General features: G+C 41.4%; 1 protein-coding gene across 1 annotated transcript; it reads right to left on the reverse strand.

Moving 5' to 3' along the window:
* Positions 1-1,214: 1,214 nt before the first annotated feature.
* ANKRD1 (ankyrin repeat domain 1) lies at positions 1,215-8,871 on the reverse strand. Its single transcript, XM_056495036.1, has 9 exons — positions 8,785-8,871; positions 7,427-7,606; positions 5,815-5,952; positions 5,618-5,725; positions 4,884-4,982; positions 3,721-3,819; positions 3,485-3,583; positions 3,299-3,397; positions 1,215-2,129 (listed from the first exon to the last, which is right to left on the reverse strand). The coding sequence occupies exons 1-9, from the start codon at positions 8,812-8,814 to the stop codon at positions 2,019-2,021; spliced, it is 963 nt and encodes a 320-aa protein (XP_056351011.1). The 5' UTR covers positions 8,815-8,871; the 3' UTR covers positions 1,215-2,018.
* Positions 8,872-22,269: the final 13,398 nt, after the last annotated feature.

Raw genomic sequence — 22,269 nt, forward strand, 5'->3', positions numbered from 1 at the left:
TTGCCTCAGTCTAGGAGAGCTGCCTGCAGACAGAATAGGTGATTATTTTGCTTACTTCTCTGGCTTTTGTGTAAATTCACTCCAAAATTTGCATTCCAGGAACAACTGTTCATTGCTGCCACTTCTGACTTCCCCTCAGGATATTGCCCAGCACATTTTTTTGACCAGACTCTAAAGCCAGCTGACATGGGTTGGTGAAGGAGTGAGAGCCTCTGGCATTTTTGTCTGTCAGGCCACCCAATGGGTAATTAGGAATTTAAGTGAATGCAGCATCTAAATACCCCTCTGCTCGGAGTGCTGTATCCAGCTCTGGAGTCCTCAGCACACGAACAACATGGAGCTGTTGGAGTGTGTCCAGAAAGGTCCACAAAGCTGGTAAGAAGGATGGAGCACTTCTGTGTGGAAGTGCTGAGAGAGCTGGGGTTGTTCAGCCTGGAGAGTAGAAGGCTCCAGTGCTATCTTACTGGGACCTTTCCGTGTTTAAAGGGGACTTATAAGAAAGAGTTCTCCAGAATTTTCATCACAGCCTATTGTGATAGGACAGGAGGTAATGGGTTTAAACTAAAAAAGGGTGGATTTAGTTAGGATACAAGAAAAAAGTCTTTTACAATGAGGGTGGTGAAACACTAGCACAGGTTGCCCAGAGAGGTGGTAGATGTCCTATCCCTGGAAACATTCATGGCCAGGTGGTACAGGGCTCTGAGCAACCTGATCATATTGAAAATGTCCCTGCTCGTTGCAGAGGGGCTGGAATAGATGAGCTTTAAAGGCCTCTTCCAGCCCAAACTGTTCTGTGAGTCTGTGAAATGGGACAGTGCCCTGGCTGGCAGCACTGAAGGTTGTCTCTGCAAAGGGAAAAGTGTCTGCCTTTCCTAACAGGACTTGGCATCTTTCTTGGCTTGGATAACTGGAGCTGTCTTGTGCTCCACATAGTAGTGACTAACTAAGAAATTATATGTTTTAAATCAAGTTCAATAATGGAACTTTGCTTTACTAGCTACTCAAAGTACTGTCTGCTTTCACACGTACCTCCATTTAACAAAATAAGTGAGATGGGATTTATCTAATAGGGGTAAGGAGGTAGGTAGCTCAAGGGATGGCTGCTCTTGGCAGCTGAGATTTTTTTTTTTAATTTTTAAGAGTTTTACAGCAGACACTATGTGAACTTTAGAGAGAGACAAAATTACCCCATGCATGCTCACCACTCCAGCAAGTAAAAAGAACCACTCTGTTAATTTAATCTGAAATTGATCAGTTCAAAATGTACAGAAAAAGCAGTACAAATTTACAAATATACATAATCTGATTTTGCATTCTTCTATCATCATACTTGTAGTAGTCTAGTTTTTTTTAAAAAAATCACTTCCCTAATACAATCTCCTCTCACCCTCACAACATTATATCTGAATCCTTCAGTCCAAAAGGTACGTGGTGGTTGGAGCTCTGTCCTTGGGCTCATTATCAACCACAATTGCCAAACCCTGAGTAAACACCATTACTCAACTACTTCATTAAATCCACTTGGCACCTCAGTATACCTTCTCCCATTGCTCTTCCACATACTGCCACTCAATTCACAGGTTATTTTAGGAGTGAGACACAGCAACAGTTGCAAGTATTTGCTATTTAGAGCTATTGGAAGGCTTGAGGAAAGTTGCTAATATAGCTGAAAATGCCATTTAAGACAAAAAGGATTTATGTTGCTGGTAAAAATTTCATTTAAACCAATTGCATCTATAAAAAGCTTAAATAATGAGCATAATTAAAAATTACTTTTAAATAAATAAATAATAAATAAATAATAAATAATAAATAAAGCCATTTTAGAGCTAGTGGAATTTTAACACTCAACCTGTCTTTTAAAATAATTTCTATGCAGGTTTTTTGCAGTTTTCAGTGAAAGCACCTCAAATAATCCAGTGCCATAAATATTTTCAATAGATGTTCAAGGACATTTTCATCCAGGTTTGTGGGAAGCATTTCAAAGCAGCAAAAGGAGCGTGGTCTGGTTTTTCTCTTCAGAATTTACCTCGATGAGCACTCTTTTTGGAATTGTCTTTCAGGCTGTTGAATATCTCTTTGGTGCCATTCTGCCACTGAAGGACAAGATCCATAGGGGTTTTCCCTTCCTGGTTAAAAGAAATGGAGGAATATTTAATTTTATCCAGTGATGGCTAAGTCCTTGTTCTATCTTAAATACTTGTCCAGTGCGTCTGTGTGATGTGAATCCCTTCTGCACACACTAGCTTAGACTTACCCTTGCACCCCTGAGATCAGAGTACTTTTGCTCTACAGATCTAGTCCCAGTCCTGGTCAGACCCATGATCAAAATTCCCTGGGTTTAGGCAAATACTGTGACCAGCAGAACATGCAGGTGTTCCTTTTGTTCTAGTTTCAAGTGGTTAGAAATATATTTAGATGCAATCTCAGTAAGACTCTTCCATTTAATGCAGAATTCAGGTAAGAGTTTAATTAGGGTATGAAGCACAGGAATTAAGTAGGGCCAACTTTTATGTGCAAAGTCTGAGAGAGCAAGTCTGGCCTTTGGGGCTGTACCTTCCATAATTGTCATACTCTGATGAGGGGTGGTGCTGGGAGCAGCCACTGCAGGGAGGTGGGCAGAGAGTGGGGAGTACAGAGGGCTCCAGTGGCAGTTTTCTTCCTTGTCCTCTGACGTTTTGACTGATTGTCAGCGTAAAACATTGACTGGCAATGCTACTGCTGCTAGGTTTGGATTGGGAGAAAAGATCTGTCAAGTGCTGTATTTTAACAGGTGGTCACAGAGCTCGAGCAGCACTGCTGCTGCAGTGGCTCTGAGCACAGCTGGTGTGGGACTGCTCTCTGCTCAGCCACAGGGCTTTGGTGCCCAGCAGTAAGGTTGTCAGCCAGGTGTAGTGCTGGGGCTGCCCCTCAGATGTGGGCTTAACAAAAGGGAGATTTCTCTTACAAGCTGAGGTCTTTGTTGTCTCAGTGGTGGTTGAAGCCCAGGAGTAGTGCAGCGTGTCTGTTTATTACATATTTTCATGATATGAGTAATTAAATCGTAGAAAGGTGTGATGTTGTAGTAGCAGATCTGTAGTACCAAACAGTGGGTTCTGGTTTTAAGAGAGGTATTGGGTTTTCCTCTTTTCCCCCATTACTCTTTCCCTGTCTCAGCTCTGCTTTAATTAGCTCCGAGTTGATCTAATTAAGTCTGTTCAAAATAGTCTCTCCCGATCTTGAAACCTATGGAGCTGCTCTGGTGGGAAACTTCCTGTAAAGCATTCAAAACTCGCTTGGGTTCGGTGCTATTACTCACGCAGTTCTTTAGGGTCAGGTTTGCTCCGTGCAGGATCAGCAGCCTGATGATTTTGTAGCGGTTCAGCCTCACTGCGTCGTGCATCGGTGTGTCCCCCTCCTAGGGACACGGGGACAGCGTCAGCCCTGCCATTCCCCGGCCGCTGGAGCCCTGGGGACGGGAAGGGCTGGGATCTGTGGGTCTTACCCGGTCTCTGGCGTTCAGGTCCGCCTCGCAGGCGATGAGCTGCTCCCCGCACTCGTAGCGCCCCGTGCGCACCGCCACATGCAGGGGCGTGCTCAGCAGCTGGGGACGCGGAAACACGGTCAGAGCACGGCACAGGTAAAAGCTGCTTCAAAACAGCTGCCAGAAGTTATCTACTGGGAGCAAGGGGCAGCTTTCATCTCCGATTTGAAAAGCTGCAGAGCTCCAGAAGCGCCTACCTTGTCTCTTGCGTTTATGTTCATCCCTTTGTCCAGTAAGAATTTCAGAACATCCAGATTGCCACCCCGGCATGCCCAGTGCAGAGCTGTAGAATGAAGCTTTAATAGGAAAAAGAAATTAAAAGTATTTTAATATTTTAACAAAAACAGTATTTTGATTTTGATAATTTTGATAATTTCTAAATTAACCCAAATTAATTTTATGCGATCTAACCTAGAGCACTTCACTGTGATCACACAGTGATCACAGTTTCTAGCAAAAAAAATTGTTTCTAGTAAAAAACAAATGCTTCTAGTAACAGCTTTTCTTATTTTGCCCTAATTTCTGCAGTACTGTGAATTTCTCACTCTTCACATTCATTGTATATTGCTCCTAAAGACAGAGTTCTTGGCAACCCTGCTGTGAGAAAGGATGTGTTTTGTCTATTCTTTAAGCTTAGAAGTTACCTTCAGCCAGGTGTGTGGCTGGAATGTGCTAGTTAATATTTTTTATTCAATGCCTTTTGAGTTCTAAAATGCATAGAAAATGAAGCTCAAGGGACAGAATACTTCTCTTTAGAAACAAATCCCCAAGTTATGCAAGTCTACAAAGTTAATTTAAACCCGTTTGCTCTACAAGATTCAGCATCTGTGCCCTGAGCTGTGCTGGAAAGGATGGTCACCCTCTTCCTCGCCCTCTGTGAGCGCTGCTGGGATAAGCGAGGGGGAGCAAGGCTGGCAGCACCTGTTCAGCCAAGGGAAAAGGGCAGAGAAGGCAAGAAACAGCTGCAGAAGCTGTCGGTACTCGAGAGCCCTTGTGGCCAGCATTCCAGAGGGGGCTCTCCCAAGCACAGCCTGGAAATCCTGGTGCTGACCTGGGTACCTGTGTGTGACACCTGGCTCAGGTGAGAGCCTGACCTCAGCTCTCTTACCCTGCCCTGGGGCTCCTTCTTTGTGGCACTGTGCTGGCCAGCACTCCCTGTGTTTTCCAACAACCATTTGGGCACAGGGAAGCAGCCCCTCCCTCTTGAAACCTCAACAAAATTATTTAAAGGATAAACTTCAAAGACAGTGTAAGGCATTTTAGTGCCCCTTCTCTGTAAGGAGCACTTCTAAAAATGGTTCTCTTGGCATGCATAAAGCAACAAGCAGCTTTTGGGAAGAGGGTGAGTGGATGTGCATACCATGTCTTTCTGTTCAAGCTGGGCTCCAGCTTCCACCAACTTTTTCACCACCTCCAGATGTCCTTCAGAGCATGCCCTGTGCAGTGCAGTGCGTTTGTACTGGCAATTGAAACAGGGCAAAGTTAGACATTACATATGGCACAAAGATATCTCTGAATCTCTTCTCCTCCCCCTTGGATGATGGCAAATACACACTCCATGCTGATTCCTTTTAAAGAGCTACTAGTTTTGAGACTTGAAATCTGCTAAATTTTAATAGCAACCTGATAGCTGAGAGCTTCCTACCCAGCATTTTAAAGGATGGGAGGAAGTATCTGCAGTATGGCATCCAGATTTGAAATGATGCCTATTGAGTTCCCCATCCAACATCCTACACTGTTTTGAAAATGCAGCTTATGCATTATGGAGTATAAGGGCAGCCACTTATTTCTGTTGTTCTGCAGAAAAATTTCTTCTCTCTTTTTCCATAGCAATGGAAGATCACCTTTTACAGAAAATCAGGTTTTCCTGGGCACCAACAGCATTTTTTAAATATAAAGGACTCTTCTGAGGTATTATGATTTTGAAGGATCTCAGTGGCCACTAGAAAACTTGAGGTACAGAACTTCCAGCATTTATTTACTTTCCCCCACCCCTTTTTTTTCATTCACAAGGGTGGAATCTAGAAAATCTCATGGTAAAAGTTATTTTTGCTCTCTTCTGTAGCAGGCTTTGCATTAGGAAGAAGACTGTACCTTATCACAGACATTTGGATCCCCTTTGTCTGACAGGTATTTTTCAATTACTGGCAACTTATTCTCCAGTGCAGCTTTGAAGAATGTGGGAATATCCACAGGTCCTGTCTGAAGGAAAGAATACAGAGAACATAAATGTGTGTGGCACAAACCCCCATTAATGCCTTCCCAGAATAAGGTACTTTGACATAACTTACAATAACTTCTGGTTCAGGTTTCTTTAAAACAGGCACTTTCACTTTCTTGCATCTTTTCTTCTTCTTCAGCTCAATAATTTTTTCAAGATCCTCCAAGTTTTCAAGTTTTGACCTGGCCTGTAATTTCTTCTTCTTCAGCTGAAACAAATGAGGGAAGGCAGCAAGTTGAGCGGTGTGACCATCTCTCCCTTTCAGAGTGGTGGGACAGTAGTGTGATATTATTCAGCTGAATTCAATTAAGACTGGATGAACTTTGAAATAAATTGTTTTAATTTTTTTTTTTTTTGAAGATGGGGCTAGCTGACCATTCCAATAAGTTGCTAACTGTGTGACAAATTCTACCTCATTTATAGTTTTTCATATACCATTATATATTTTCATATACCTCTTCCTAATTTCTTCTTGAGCCATATGTTGCCCCATGAATTTAGACCAGTAGTCAGAGCAGCACAACAATTTTAAAAATCTCATGTGCAGCTTATGAGAGCTGGAAAGCTCCTGAACTTTCAACTGACTCCCACCAAGTGATTTTCTTTAATCACTTCTTTAATGATGCAGCCCTTTAATTATTGGAACTTAATTCTCTTTGCTGAAAAACATACCCCCAAGAGAAGAACAAGTCATATGGTATACAGTTTTATCAGCTGAATTCTTATTCATGTTATTTCCACCTCTTCTTTTTATTGTTCTCTGCACTTATGGTTGGATCTGTAGATCATTGGCCTAATGGAAAATAATGATGCTGACTGTGGATAACTGGAAACCCACAAAGTTCTTCTGAACCTGCTTTGAAGGAGCTAAAAAAAACCCACCTCTGTAGCCAGTAATGATGTCTTTGTTGAAGTTTAAGAAGTAGTTTTCATTCTAATGTTTCTGAGACTGACTTTCTCACTCTTCAATTTTTAGAACAAAGTCTTATTCCCCCTGCTAAACTTTATCATTTCCAATTCACTTTAAATTTTTAAGCTAGTTGATGTCTTATTCACAAAAAAAAAATAAAGATATTATAGCTACTGTGTTTCTTGGAGGAAAAGCAACATTTCTTAGGGATCTAAGGAGAACTATCGTGCTCCAGGAATAGAAATCAGTACTTTTCTGTAGACCAGTATGAGTTTCATTTGTAAGTGTTCTTCCCAAATGTGCTAGTAAGTGTAATGCTGTGTTTTCATAAAAAGAACATTTTCATGTTAATTAAGGCTTCTGGCTTCAGAACAGCACTCTTACATCTTTTGTGAGTTAGCTGTTTTTGGTAGCAGCCATTAGGTGTGCAAGCTGAAGGTGTCTCACTGGTCTGGTTGCTCCCCCTCACTGACAGCCAGCAGCAGGTGACCCTGGCCAGCAGGAGCTCTCAGGGTTTCAGTCAGGCAGTGCAGGGGGTGTTTTAGATTCTGCCTCAAAGTGTCACTGCCTGCACCCACATCCTACAGAGGTGAGCAGATCTCTGTGTTCTTCAGTGGCCTTCAGACCAACCTCCTTTTGTGGTGGTCTCCCAAGGGTTTTTCTAGCTCACCATGCATGTATTTCTAACTTAGAGAGAGGCAGAACTTCAAGGACTGCAGCAGGAAATGCATGCATGGTGATAAAAATCCAAGCAGAAAACCCAAGCACCTACCTCTGCTTCTAGCCTTTTCTCATTCTCATGAGCCAGACCTCCTCGGGTCAGTGAGTGCTCAGGGATGGTCTTTAGGTCCTCCTGCTTCTCTAATCTGACAGCAGCTTCATACTCTCCGTTTTTGAAGTCCTCAGGGAGGAAGCTGCCAGTCTCTTTTTCATCCACCTTCTTCCCAGTCACCTGTAAATGCAAACATGATATAATAGGATCAGTGGATTCTTAATGCAGTAGCCACCCCCTGGGATGATGGATGGTCTAGGGCTGATTGCACTCATTCCTGCCCTCTCTGGGAGTGTGTGACAGCCAGGACAGGCCATTCTGCCTGTGCCTGGGCTAGCTGGGGGTGCAACTGCCTGGGGCACATCTCCCATGCAGTTAAATTGGGCTGCTGAGTCATTTCAAGGCTGGTTTTGTCCATTGCTGTCAGTACCAAAGCCCCATTTACAGCAGAATGGCAGAAGCTATGTGGTGCTGTGCAGCAGCACAGTTTTCAATGGTTTTCAGAAATACCTCTGATGCCAAATTAAGTGTGTACAAAGAGATAACTTGTTCAACTTAGTAGAGGCAGATGTGTATTTTGAGAGTGGTTCATTTGGCCTAGACTGCCTTTCTGTTGGATTACCTTGTAAAATTGTGTTTGTTATAGAGTCTAATGCAGAAGAAACTGAGAGAACCTTGCCAAAGAATTTAAGACAGCATTAACTAATTAGGCAGTTGTATCCTAACAAAGTCATCTGGGAACATAAATGCAGTGTTTTACTGAATCATTCCTGCTTTCCCAGTTTCTCAATCAGATCAGACCAGTCAGTCTGAATCCTGCAGTAGAATGTCCCATTACTTGTGATCTGGACCTAATTTTTCAAAGACTCTTTTAATCATGAACAGCAGTGGCTTTAGGAACTGTTAGTTTCTTATTAGAAAACAATACTATTATTAAGCTGTTAATTTAGTATTCTAAAATACTGTAGTTTCCCTGTATTAATATGTTATTCCAGTCCCTTATTAGATTGGAATTACTTAGTGTGATCATTAGATTACTGGCTTCTAAAAATATATATAAATTAAAATCAAGGACAAAGCCAAATAAATAGCTAAATTTTGGTTGATCTTTTCCTGATGAACTGTGCTGTGATGTCAAACCCAAACAGCTGTGTAGTTGTGCCTTTGGTGAGACCCTTTCCCAAGGAAAATGAAAATATAATAACATAGTAGATAGTATATGAGGGTTTGCACCTAGAGCCCAGCAGTGCTGGTAACCTGCTAAATCAGTGATCCACAAAGGTCCTCTTTCTCTGCCTGGTCTAATGACAGTGTAGAAAAGAATTAATTGTGAGTAAGTGAAAGAAGGTTGCACCTACCAGCTCTTGTACTTTCATCATCATCGTCATGTTTGCTGTGTCGAAGGCTGTGCTCCCGTGTGGCTGAAACCTCCCAGGGCTCAGGCCAGCTCTGCAGGGACCACCACTCACTGCACTTATATATCTTTGGGAGAACTGGGCTTGAATGAGATAATCTTCCAACCTGGGAATCCAAGTATGCCCCTTGTGCCTGCCAGCTGAGGTGGCTGAGGCTCATTCCAGACGCGTTAACGAGCCAGATCTGGTGTCCAGGCAGCAGAGGGGCGTCAGCTGGGCGAGCAAGGGGGAGAGCCCCACAGTCTGACCACCAGGATGGGAATCAGAGTGAAATGTGAGCTCACCGTGCCTTTGGCAATGACTGCACTGCTCAGCAATGCCAGGCATTCTGTGCTCCCAGTGCCCACTAGGACAGCTGCCTGTTGATACAGCGTTATAACTTCATCTTCTTCTTCTCTCTTTTTTTTAATTGACATTCAGATGACTGTAAGACACTGGAAAGGGTGAGTGGCTTATGTACAATGCTTATAGCAAAATCTTCCTGATAAATGGATAATTACCTCGAAAAGCCATTATTTTCATTGGTATTTATTCTTGGATGATAAACACTTTTAGGGGAAAGGCTTTTCTCATCACGATGACAGTCTTCTATATTTGTTGGAAAGAGTTTTCTGAAGGGATTAGTATACCAGAATGATGTCTCTGGTGTTAAAAGAGCCTATGACATGATAAGTTACAATCAGTATAAGATATCAAAACAGTAAGATTTGTATTTTTCTGAACCCTTGTCAATGACTGTAAGCCAAATAATAAATTTTGTCCTATTATGCAAAAGAAAAAAAAAAGGGGGAAAACTTAATACTGTTTTCTCAGGCAATATTTTCGTTCTGGATATGAGAGAATAGAGGCCCAGAAGTGATTTGTTTATTTTTTAGGATAAGATGAAATACACACAAATATATGCAGATGGTGTGTGTGTTTTGGGGAAAAAGAGCCGTTGAATCCTTTGGGAAAGCTTTTCTTATGCTATGAATCAGACTTGTCTGGAATCAGGAGAATGATCACCAGCAGAAGGCAGTTTTATTACAGGAAGATGCACTAATCTTTGCATTCAAAGAGTGTGGATAAATGCCAAGAAACACCAGTTCTGTGACAGTGCAATGCCTGGAACTCCTGTCTGGTGAGGTACACAGGTCACCTGGCTGAAATGAATACAGCAGCTCAGGTGCTTCAAGTACAACATGTACATAAGTGCTTCACCAAATGGAGCCCTATCTCGGGTGTTGTTTATATCATTAGCATCATTAGCATGCTGCATTCCTGACATTGACCTTTCAAGGTGTCTCTCCTCTGAACTATCTCCCAGTAATCTGAGTACATCCAAACTTGTCTTCCAGTGCCCATCATACCTATGCCCTCCCTTTCCCTGAAATGAAGCTGGACATCAGGTGGTTCCTTTACCACTCAGAATATATATGACATTAGAGGATGAGTCCCAGAACTAAAATAGAGTATGTGCTAGCAACACAACCTTTCAGAACATTTTTTTCCAAACTTAAGTACAGCAACGCTATCATTTCCCCCTAGTGGTATGCTCTGAATCACACTGCCAGGCTTTTTCTCTCCACAGTTTTGTGCTCCTGCTACATGACAAGAGGCAGCTCTGGCTTTTTCTTGTGTTCTAACAGCTTACCTCAATCGGTTCAGTTCTCTGACTTTTATTTGGGAGATTGCCTTGAAATTCACAACCCTAACAGGCTGCATAGAATGCTTCTAGTTTAGTGGAAACACATCAGAGCAGAGACCTGATGCAAAAAGAGAAATGTAGAACTTTGCTTTTAGAAAAAAAAAAACTGTTGAAGGAACTGTGAACTTCCTCTGGACTCTTTTTTTTTTTTTTTTTTTTTTAACAGCTTCATATATAAAACTGACTCAGCAAAACCTAATGTGGAAGCTTTAAGTGGATAGACCTTCCTCTGCAAATGGTACATAAATCCAGAGCCAGAGTAGCTTTACAGGAAACCTCAGTGCTCTGAGGGGAAACAGAAACCAAGTTCTCAAAGTGCTATGAAACACCACAGTTGATTCATCTTTAAAAAATCCCATCCATGATGACTAAAAGAACAATAAATAATAGAATACTCCTTGATTATCCCATGTTTCTACTTTACAATAGTGGCATCCAGAAACCCACTTTAACCAAAGGCTGGGATCTAAATTAACCTAACAGTAAATTCTTTTAAGCTAAATGTCATGTAAACAAAGGCAGCACTATTGAAATAGCAGAAATGCACTGGTTTTTATCAGCTAAGACTCTTGGCTTATCACTATTGCTGATTATTGGAGGGGGAAGTAGTATAATGAGCTTGTAACCTTGTACTGGATGGTAACCACTCAATCACCTTTCATCAAGTGATTTCTCGTTAAGGTGGTAATAGCAGATGGTCAGTGGGCAATGTGTAACAGGAATCTGAAAAACTCTTGCCACTCCACTGAAGGATAAGGGCAGAGCAATCATCTGCAAGGTGTGAGGCAACTGGATATTGTCACCAAAATCCTGCACAGAGAAAACACGAAAGGACAGTAGGCTCAGTGTGACAGGGAGAAAACTGGCACACCCTGTTCCCTGCTACCAAAATGGAACTGTCTGCCTTGAGTAGAGAATGTCTGTAATTAATTTTTTAAGTGATTAATGGTAGAGTGCAAGTATCACGTGTGATAGAAATGATATTGCCACCTCCTGTCAAGTGTGTGACCATCGTGTTTTCAATGGTGTCACTGCTCAACTCTCCTGTCTTACATTTCCAGCTCTCTGCCCTTGGCTCTGTCCATGCACCCAGAGATGCTGCCCTTGGATTGCACTGTGCCTGGCTGCCTAAATTAGTAAAGGTATGAAAAAATCAGTTGCTGAGGAGTGGTCATGCACCCAAGAGGTTACTGAGCCAGCAAACTGCTCCACATGGGTGCAGTCAAAGATAAATTCATAACCAAGGTACACAGAAGTAGAATCCCACAGGTTTAGTGATGTGTTAGTGTGTAATGGCTTGTTTATTTTGCAGTGTGTGTGCACCCAGCACACCTTATATATCCCCATGCAACAGAGCAGTATATAATTGCATATTGCAACAAATGCATTTATTTCCTCCTCTTGTTGGTTTTCCATAAAAGCCAGAAAACACTTTGTCTATTTGTCTAACATATACTCTTCAATATTTTTGTCAAGAAGTTAACTGATTTGGGAATGAGTTAACTATGATATGATAACTATATCACTCATGTTCTAACTTTTTCAACCTAGCAATATATATGTCTATCTGCTTTTCTAAAGTGGCCAGAGAGTTGCTACATCATCTGATTAGAGGCTACTTATAAATGTGTATTCTTGTGTCTAGAACTGCTAAAGGGAAGTACATTTTCTGATCAGAGGAAAAAAAAAAATCACACAAAACCTTTTTTACCTAGGAATATTAAGCTAGTCAAGTACAAAATTCAAATGTAAGAAATTATTAAATTAAAAGATTAAATTAAAGATTATAATTCCATTTTTTTCAGATTGTTACTGAAGAAACAAAGAATTCATAGCCTAGTAGGTTGCAGATTTGGCTAACACAGTTCTCTGGTGTCAAAACTCAACCAGCAATGAGTCAATAGTTGCATCATTGCAGATAAGCTTAAAAAAAGCCTCTTCAAATTACATAAGGGTTGGGAATTTCTCATAACATTAAAAAAAAAACCACAACTGTGGTTTCTATTTAAAAACAAGTTATTTGAATGTATCTGAGGCTGTGAGCTTTATCACAGTGGTATCTCTACAACATGTGAATCTAGATAATTCATCTTTATGGATCTCAGCTAACAAGCCAGTGCAGCAAACCCATCAGAAGGGTGTTATCTGTGGTCAGATGGGTTTATCTCTTTGCTGCTTGCTTTTCTAGTCACCAACATAGGTCAGGGTCCTGCTGCTCCAGCACACAGTGCTGGCACTGTTCATGTAACCTCTGGCTACATTTGTGTGTGGTAAATGATGTACATTATTCCCTCAGCTACTGCAAAAAGGCTTTTCTGTGAAAGTGTGGAATCGTCTTAAAGGGTTCTAGTGTTCAGAAATACTCCAGAACAACTTTTTATCTCTGTTAGTGTAAGGGACTGCTGTAGTTTTGGGTGACAGAAACATCTCTCTGAAGTGCTGTACAGGACAAAATCCTAGCTGTCCTTCACTCCACTTCCATAGCAAAAGCAGCAGCTCAGGAGGCACTGGAGAGCTCCCTGGGGCAGCAGTGCAAGCCTTCACAGGCTGTACTTGAGGAAGTGATGGTCACTTGCAACTGGCTGCTTCTATGTTAGGAACTCCACTCTGTAAAGGTGTCAGGTTTTATATGGAGCCCTTGACAGCAAATAACATCCAGCCACTGCCTTTCCCTGTAGCCCTACATTAGAGCACATGCTGAAGTAGTTATCCATCAGGATTCCCAAATCCCTCTCCAGGCAGAATCAACCAAATTACATTCCTCCCAAGAGGAGACTTTGGGATGCCATCCAGTCCAAGTTTCTGCTCAAAACAAGGTTAAAATGGAATTCAGGTAAGGTTGTTCCAGGCTTCATCCAATCAGATCTTAAAAACCTGCAAGGAAAGAGATTTCATAAAATCCCTGGCCATCCTGATCTGATTGTCCTCATAGCAATTTCTTTTTCCTTACATACAGTTGAAACTCCCCCAGTTTCAGTTTATGATCACAGTGTCTCATTCTCTCCTCACAAACCTCTGTAAAGAGCCTGGCTCTGCTTTCTTTGTAACCTCCTCCTAGGCTGTTTTTACTTTCCCTGAAGCCTTGTCTTCTCCAGGCTGAACAAGTCCAGCCCTGCCAGCCATGCCTTAGACCATGAGTGCTGCAGGCCCCAAGCATCTTGGGACTGATTTTCCATCACTGTTTGGACACGTGATGAAAACCCTAAACGATGTTGTACCAGGAACTGATCCTTGTGGGAATCTGCTGGAAATAGTTCTGCTCGTTACTCTCACCACTTTGCAATCTGTCAGTCAGCCAACTTTTAGTTCTTCCAAAGTGCATCCTTTTAATTCCATACAATGCATGCTTTTTAATCATACCAACATATGCCATGAAATGAAATGCCTTTGGCAAGACCCAGGCAAACTGCATTAACATGAATGCTGCTCTCAACCAGACCTTTCATTCTGCAAAATGACACTTTAAAAAAAATATTTGCTTTGCTTCTAGCCCCACACATTGGCATCCATTTCATGTGATTTGTCTGATTCTATCTTGATAAAGCCTTGGTTAACTCTTCCCTCTGTTTTCCCAGAACTGAGTCAGGTCAGCCAGCCTGTTGCTAACTCTTCCATCATTTTCAGCCAGTCAAAACATCTTGGGAGCTAAGGAAAAATGCAAAGGAGCTTCTCTGCTTTGCTGGCATGAAGCTGTGGTATCCTGCTTCTTGTGAATAAAAGGGGGCTCAGAAAATCAAGGTGGTAAAAATTGAATGGATTTTGCTTTAAAATATGAGGATGTTTCCATAAAGCATTGATTTTGTAATCTCTTAGTAAAACAGTAGCATTCACAAGTGTTATAAGACACACACTCAGGCAGCCTCTCTCTTTCTCATTTGTTGGAATCATATCCACCATAATGTTAGAAACAGCTTGAGGAGAACTTTAAAATCACTATTACCTGGAAAAAATAATCCTTTTATATTCTTATTTTGGGGTTTATTGTTTTGGGTTTTGTTTTTGCTTCTAACATTTTGCAATTAAAATGTAAATGCGTAAATCTGCTTCACATCAAATTTGCTGAAAAGCTGTTTCTCCCCTTTCACAAGGATTCATTTGGCAGTAAGATATCATTGGATTTTTATCCAAGCTATGTTTAACAAATATCTTCTTTGATTCCAACAATACCAGTGAGGCTGGGAAAGCATTGATGCAAATTTGGAATTACATTACATCATCTGTTGGTCATCCTCTCGGGGCTAAAGGATAGAAACTTTCACGACTGCAAATAGGATAAGAAATTTTTTTTTCTCTTTTTTGTTAGTTTATTATAGGTGTATAGCATATACTAAAAAATAAGTTTGAGTTTCATTTTAGAGAAGGGAGTAAGCAAAACACCAACAAAAAAGGAGGCAAGCAACAAACCCCAAATGCATCTTTTCCTCTAAAGTTCAGAGAGAAATTTATGTCTGTGATGAATTTGGAGAAAAACCTTGTGTCCTTCTCTAACACAGAAGTTTTACAGGAGTCTGTTATGAGACAGGCATGGGGTTTCTCTATTCTGTTTCATTTCAGGTTCAGAAAGTGTAGGGAGTGCAAAGGTGGCAAAAAGGAGTGAAAGTTCCAAGCTGGTTTTTCTGGGTCTGCAGACTGCAGTGTATTCATTTTTAGGAAGTTCCTATTCCACAAAGGAAAATACAAAAAATCTCCCCCATAGCTATTTAGCTGTTTTGTCTCAGCAGGGGCATTTTTACACCAGGGCCAGCAGGATAAGGAGACCATGGGGTAGGGCTTCTCCCCAAAACATCTTTGTTATCCAAAGAGCTAGAGGTGACTAGGCTGTGACCAGGACCAGCCACTTCCTTCTGAAGCTCTGCCCATATCTAATTCATATACCCTGTGGGAAAATTGCTATGGGCTCTGCTTTTATTTTATGGTTTTTTCGACCATCTGTGTGGCAAAGACAGTGTAGGCATAGGCTGTTCTCTAAAATCATAGAAAGAGCAGGAAAATCCTTCTTTTCCCTCTCCCTAGGGCATTGATAGAGAGGATGCAGGATGGCATTAATCCAAATGAAACACTAAATTTCATGGTGAAGAAGTGTAAAAACAAATACATTCTTTACTTCTTCTCATGGATATGAGAAAAAACAATTAAGAAACTGAGATACTGAAGGGCTTTGTCTTTATCAGTGCCCAGTTTTTCAGACGGCCAAGGGTTGTGGCTGAGTGACCACAGGAGTGAACACACTCCCAGAGGTTCCTGCCTGAATGGCAATGGGAGGCCACTGCCTTCTCTGGCACTTGGATTCTGGGATGTCTTTATTTCAAGTGAGTGGCCAGTAAATTGTGTTGAGTAACATTGTTTTCAGACAGTGGTGTGTGACGAGGAAGGGAAAAGGCATTGCTTTCCCACTAAGCAGCCTGAGTCAGAGAACTGGTTTGGAGGAAATGAGAAATCACCAGGGCCTTGCTAAGAAACTGCAGCTTGTGAGACATAGCACAGTCTGGCTAGTTATTTTGTTTTCTTCATATTATTTCTCTGCAATTCCTAGTTTTGGCAGAAAGTGGAAAAGAAATATTGAAACATTGGATGTCTAAATTCCACTGGGCTCCTGGCTTTTCTGAAGCAAGGGAGTGTTGGGCATCTCTGACTGACTACAACTTTGTCTGAATTCCAGCTCAAATAGGAATGTAAAAGCTTTTTCCTCTTCTTTTTCAATATTCTTAAGCCTTATTTGTCAGAGAACAAATGCATGGTCTAAACTCTTAGGTTTTCATGTGCTGGCTCAGAATGCCAGATTGCTGAGGCTAGAGCCAGGTACAGGTTAATTTGTGATTATCCTTGCAATTTCCTTTTGGGCTTTCCTCTTTTAGTGTTTGACCACAGAAATCAGTAGAAATGTTTTCCCTGTCTTTTGGGGGAAAAAATTTCACTTGAGACCTGTGTGACATTTGTCACCTCCTGTCAGAAATCCCTACCAGGTGACCTAAAGACTTGCACAGATGGAAGATAGAAATGTTGCTTTGATCAAAAGCCAGTCAATCAATAAATCAGGAGCAAGAGAAAAACTTTATTCCAAAAAGAGCCAAAATAAAGCACTGTCATGTGTTTTGAACATCTACCCAGCACTAAGATCACTACAGCTGTATTCTGTGTCCCACAATGGTAATTTGATTTTTGAGGGCTGCTGCCATGTGCAGCCTCTATCCCAGAAGCACAAACACAGGGACTTCACACCCAGACTCTGCAATGCCACTTCTAGGAAAACTTGAAGAAATGAATCCCAGCAGTGTGCATCCATGCTTCTCTCACCTTCATGACTCAGATTTCATGGAAACTTGTACAGCTTAGTGCTGATGAGACTGGGAATTGTGCTCTTTTAACTAAGGGTTTTTAAGGCAGGAGGAGCACCACATTCTATATCAACTATAAATTATTGATGGGAGGACAAAAGCATCTTCTCCTCAGCAATAAGAGCTCAGTGGAATGAGCTCTCAAGGCATTACAGCATCATTCACAGTAACACAGAGCTGTGAACCACACCCCCAGCCTGTTGAACTAAATAAATCAATCCCAAGTAAAACATCAGACCCTCAGCACCAGATGATTGAGAAAGTCAAGTCTACTACTAAAAGCACTTAGCAAGTGCAGAGGACTTTCAACTTATGGTTTGTACAACCAGAAACTAGTGTGGGAAAATGGCAATTTTTAACCTTCAGATGAAAAATGTGTAGATGAAGCAGTTCCCAGATAAAAAACAAAAGGCCATCATGCCAGATTTGACTTTTACTGTCTGAACAATTTTTTAGAAATGAGAAGTAGTCATGTGAAGGTGATTTTTTCCAAGGACAGAATTTCTAGAGAGCTGCAGCATTAAATTGCTCAGATTTGAATTGCCTTGAATCAAGAATCTGCAAATAATTCTGTGGTCCCAGTCACTGCAGAATGCATGTTGGGATTCTTGCTTTGCTGCTGGAGGGAAACAGTCATAATACATCTTCCCATGCTGGCTGTAAGCTAACAACAAAAGAAAAAAAGGGCAATTTTACACTTAGTAAAACATGGTGAAAGCATACCCACATTTGTAATAACTTATGACTTTACTGATCAATTTTCTATTGACTTTTCAAAGAACTACTCTTTTTTACTAAGCTGCATAAGCAATAGAGCACATGCTCATTATGTTCTTGGGCGGGAAATTATTCTAGACAATAGATGAAAGCAAATCCAATTTTGCTTTTCTCTCTATTAGAAGTTGGTAAATACTTAGCTATCAACCCAAGAAAAGCAGCAGCCTTGCTGTCTGGATCATCTCTTCATGTTTTTGCTGCAGTACATCACCTAGTTTTTCTAAAATTTGTACCACCTGCACCCATGGCCCCCATCAGAACTTTTGATACATGCATGAAAACAATGATTGCATGTTTATTTGATGGCTGGATGTAACAGAATGAAGACATTGAAAAAGCTGGTTTTTCCCTGGGTGACAGAAGTCATTTATTAATAAAATGAGGGGAAAAGTACCTTGAGTATAGGGTTAAAATAGAATTTTATTTGCTTTTAATTACAGCTGTACATTTGAGAAGGGCACTTTTTAATCTCTTATCAAAGCATTCTATTTTTCTTTGATCTAACTGTAATTTATTGAGTGCAGTTGCCACCAGCATCTATAATCCTTCTTAAAATCCCTCTATGCATTCCACTTTCTTCCAGGCTGGCCTTTTTCAGTCCATCATGGTGAACATATTCTCCCTTTTGTTTGTAAGTGCAACTTCCATTAGTCTCCATTGGGGTTAGAGGCAGTCCTTTGAAGGGTATGTTTTCTTTGTATTTTGTTTCACATGATCATTAATTAATATGAGTATTTGCCACTCAGGGAGATCTCAGTTATCTGTATTATTGGAGCCTTTAGAATGGGAGGGAAAAAAAATCTCCAATTGTTTTCTTGTTTGTTACTGTCTAGGAATAATGGCAGGGACATGTATCAGCTTTCCTAGATATAGCAGCACTCTGTCACTGAGTCATGAAACTTGCAGGCTCTTGGTCTATCTCCATGTTTATTATGAAGTTACAAATGGGTGGATTCGGTCCATGTGGTGCCTATAGACTTTTCTTAAAGTATAAGCCTAAAAATACAAAACTGAACAGATGAGTATTTAAAATTTTTGTACATTTCATTCAAGCAAATAATTCAAAGGTTTTGGGATGAAATTATGAATTTTCCCCATGCATTTTAGAATATTATATATATTTCTCTTTCCAGGTAGAATAGTTTCAATTCATAACTTGTATGAGTTGAAGTCTATTGTCTAAGATCCATAGTCTCCTGAGATGTCATAAATGAGTTGGAAGCTTCCCCAATAATCAGCTCTTACCTTCAAGCAGCTAAAACCCAGTTGGCTGAAGCTAATATGTCCAAAACAAAGATGAAGGTTGCAGAAGAAGCCCTTGACTATTCCATTGTGATGTAGGAGCACCATCAGTTGAAAAGAGAAATCCCAAAGTCGTAGGTTAGCCTTTTGAAAACCTGGTAACCATGAATTGGTGCTACCTTCAGCATCTTCACAGAAGGTTGTGCCATAGTTGTACTGGACTTGACCCTGGTTGCCTCTTCTTAAGTTCCCTGAAGATGAAAACCAACAATTTCACCCTCTTTCTGACCAGCACACAGCAAATTTATCTCATTTTTGTCCTGCTGGCCGTGTGCTGTCAGCTAGTGGGACAGTTCTTCAAGAACTGTCACATGAAGCAGAGCATCCATATGGAAACCATCCCTAGATGCAATAAAATTACCACAAACCACAATGCACAATTTCTGCCAAGACTTTTCACTTCTCTTTCAGGACTCTTTTGCTAAGTCAACTAAACACAAAAACTTGGCCACAAAACATCACAGCTGACAAGAGCAAGTTAGTAACACCAGTCCTGCTCACAGGAGAGAAAATGAAACTTCTCTAAGTTTCAAAAAGTGCTTCTTGCTATAAGAATAGATTAATTTCCACAATCATCTCTTCCCATCTTGCAGGGACAGTTGCCTGTGAGATTTCTGCTGGGCTGAGCTGGTGCAGAGTTCTCTTTGATCTTAGTGTACTTCCTCCCTCATTAAGATGGCTTGAGCACAAGTGATGAAAGGGAATAGCTCCTTACAGTATCTTTACAGAAATGACAGGATGTATTTATTAGTCATAATAGACATGAGAAAGAGGAGCCAAGTAGCTGTCAGGAGCATCAGTCACAAGTGGACAAGCTCAGCTACTGAGAGGAGCTGAACATGGAGCTACAAACACCCTTCTTGATCAGAGCAAGGGCAGCACCACCTCCTCTGGGGCTGCAGGTCCATGGAGCCCCTCAGCCCAGGGAAACATGAAGGGTCAGATGTCTGCAGGGTTTTGGCTGAGGACTAAACCCCAGCAGCTGTTGACTCCTCCTTCTGCTGTGTCTGCACAGGGAATGCAAGACCTTCACCCTGGAAATTATTCCCAGTTGCAGCTGCTAGATATTCATAACAAACGTCTGATGGCTAAAACTGTGTGCTGTGGACAGTGTCAGCTTTCATGTCATATGGGGACAATTGTGTATTCTCCACTGTGGCTGGGATGTGTCACCCCAGCATCATCTGAAGCTGCACTCCTAGACCAGGAGCTGCTGTCCCTGAGCAGTAAGTTCAGCCCCTGCTGATGCTTTCTTTGTATCAGGTTACTGTTTTCTGACACTGTAGATAGACCAGAACTGAGTAGCTCCCACTGTGTCTCACTGCAGGAGAGAAAGTGTAACTGTAGTTGCCCTGTCTGTGGATTACATTTGAACCAGGTTCTATTCCAGGTTACAGCAGGACAAGGGAATGCACATCCCTTCCAGAGTGCTTGGAAGTTCGTGTTTCCAGAGGCAATGTGCCTTTTGTGCTGATAGTGGGAATCACCAGGAGAAAACACCAGCAGGATTTATTCTGTTGATGCATGGAGGTGGATGAACTGCTGCTGACCAGCATGAAGTTTCTGCTGGATTGCTCTGAAATGCCTGTTCAGAATCACAGAATCCCTGAATATTCTGAGCTGGAAGGGACCACAAGGATCACTGAGTCCACCTCTTGGTGGACTGAACCATGACTTTGGCATTATTAGCACCATGCTGCTACCAGCTGAGCTCCAAGTAATGCAGAGTCAGTCTTCTGGGGAGAACATGCCTTTCTACTGATTTACACTGAAACAGCATCTCCATGAATCAGCCAGTTTTCCAACCCCCAGAATCTTGCAATCTTACAAAAATCTTTTAGTTGAGATGTGATGAGGTGCCACAAGCAGCTGAGGAGATGGAAAGCACAGAGACACTGCTGAAATGTGTAGGGGTGCAGTGTGCCCAGGGACCAGCAGCACAGTGCACCTCACCCATCACAGCTGTGAGGACACTGCACCAGCTCTGTCCCCCTCAGGGACCTTGCTCCTGACACAGATGATTAGATGTCCTGTTACATACATCCTGGATGTGCTGGACTTATGGAAAATACCTGGAGCAATTCTGTTGTGTGCACAACAACAGCTTGTCTGTGCTCAACAGCCAAATAACCAGGGCTTTCCTCTTGAAGTGGTAGGTTGCATGTTGCCATCCTGAATCAGTAGAACTGGTGCATCTGATAATCATATGTGATTATCTGCCTTTTTCCAGCTCTAAATCTAGATTAGACAGACAGAGATTTGAACTCAGGGCCAAAGGCTCAGGCAGAAGAGAAAGTAACATCACTTGTTTTCTTTGCTTTGTAAGAGAAAAAAAAAAATTAGAACCCAGTGCTTTTCCTGTGGAAGGACAGACCACATTGCATTAGATGCTATCACCCTTTAACAGGTTCTGGGATTATTTTTGAAATGACAAAAACAACCACATGAGTTCTTTCTTGTTTACAGGACAACTGTTCTCACAAAATAAATCCAGCAACAAAGGGGAGTGGCTGGGAGAGATGGATGGTATTTGGTTTCACTAACAGTCTAGTCAGATGAAAATATCCCCCCTATATCTGACCCTCAGGGTGTGTTGCTGGTCAAGTGAAGCCAACTTGCATGATATTGAGCCAAGAGAGCACACATTTTGGCCTGATGAGGTGCTGAGGAGAGATTTATGACACCATATTTATGTGTAGAGAATCAATTTAAAGAAGAACTGCAATATTTGCTATCATGGCCTCACCCTGAAAAGCACTTGGATCTCTTGCCTGGTGCTGAGTCACTTCCTGCAGGAGTTAACCACAGCTGGGAGCTTTGGATATCCTGGGGTTTGCCTCATACAGAATGTGATGTACAGGATCCTCCTGACAAACCCTCCTTCTCCCCTGCAGTTTCATTTTAGGATGTGTATTTTGTGTCTTCTTTTGTCATCACACACATAAATTAGGGTGGAATTGTTACAGAGAGATGAGGGGTAAAAGTCCTTTTTTGAGTAGTTTTGCCACAGCTAGGAGAACTTTTTCTCATGTGAAGCAGAAAAATAGTGTCTGTCCCACAGGAAAACCAAAAGTTAGAGAACTTTGAGTCAGTAACACCTCTTCCCCTTTCTCTGTTGTGCATCCTCCCTCTTGACATGCACTAATTTAATCTTTCACTTTATAATGAAACAATCCCTGAAAAAAATACAGTTTTTTGAAAGAATCTTGTGTCTGAGTTTGACTTGGGTTTTGTTGAAGAAAATTATCTTAGAAAACTATTGGATTCAATCTATCACTTCATTGATCTGGATTTCTAAATTCACTTACATCTGTTACAGAAGAACAT

This window comes from Oenanthe melanoleuca, chromosome 6, assembly GCF_029582105.1.
Source record: "Oenanthe melanoleuca isolate GR-GAL-2019-014 chromosome 6, OMel1.0, whole genome shotgun sequence".
Classification (NCBI taxonomy): domain Eukaryota; kingdom Metazoa; phylum Chordata; class Aves; order Passeriformes; family Muscicapidae; genus Oenanthe; species Oenanthe melanoleuca.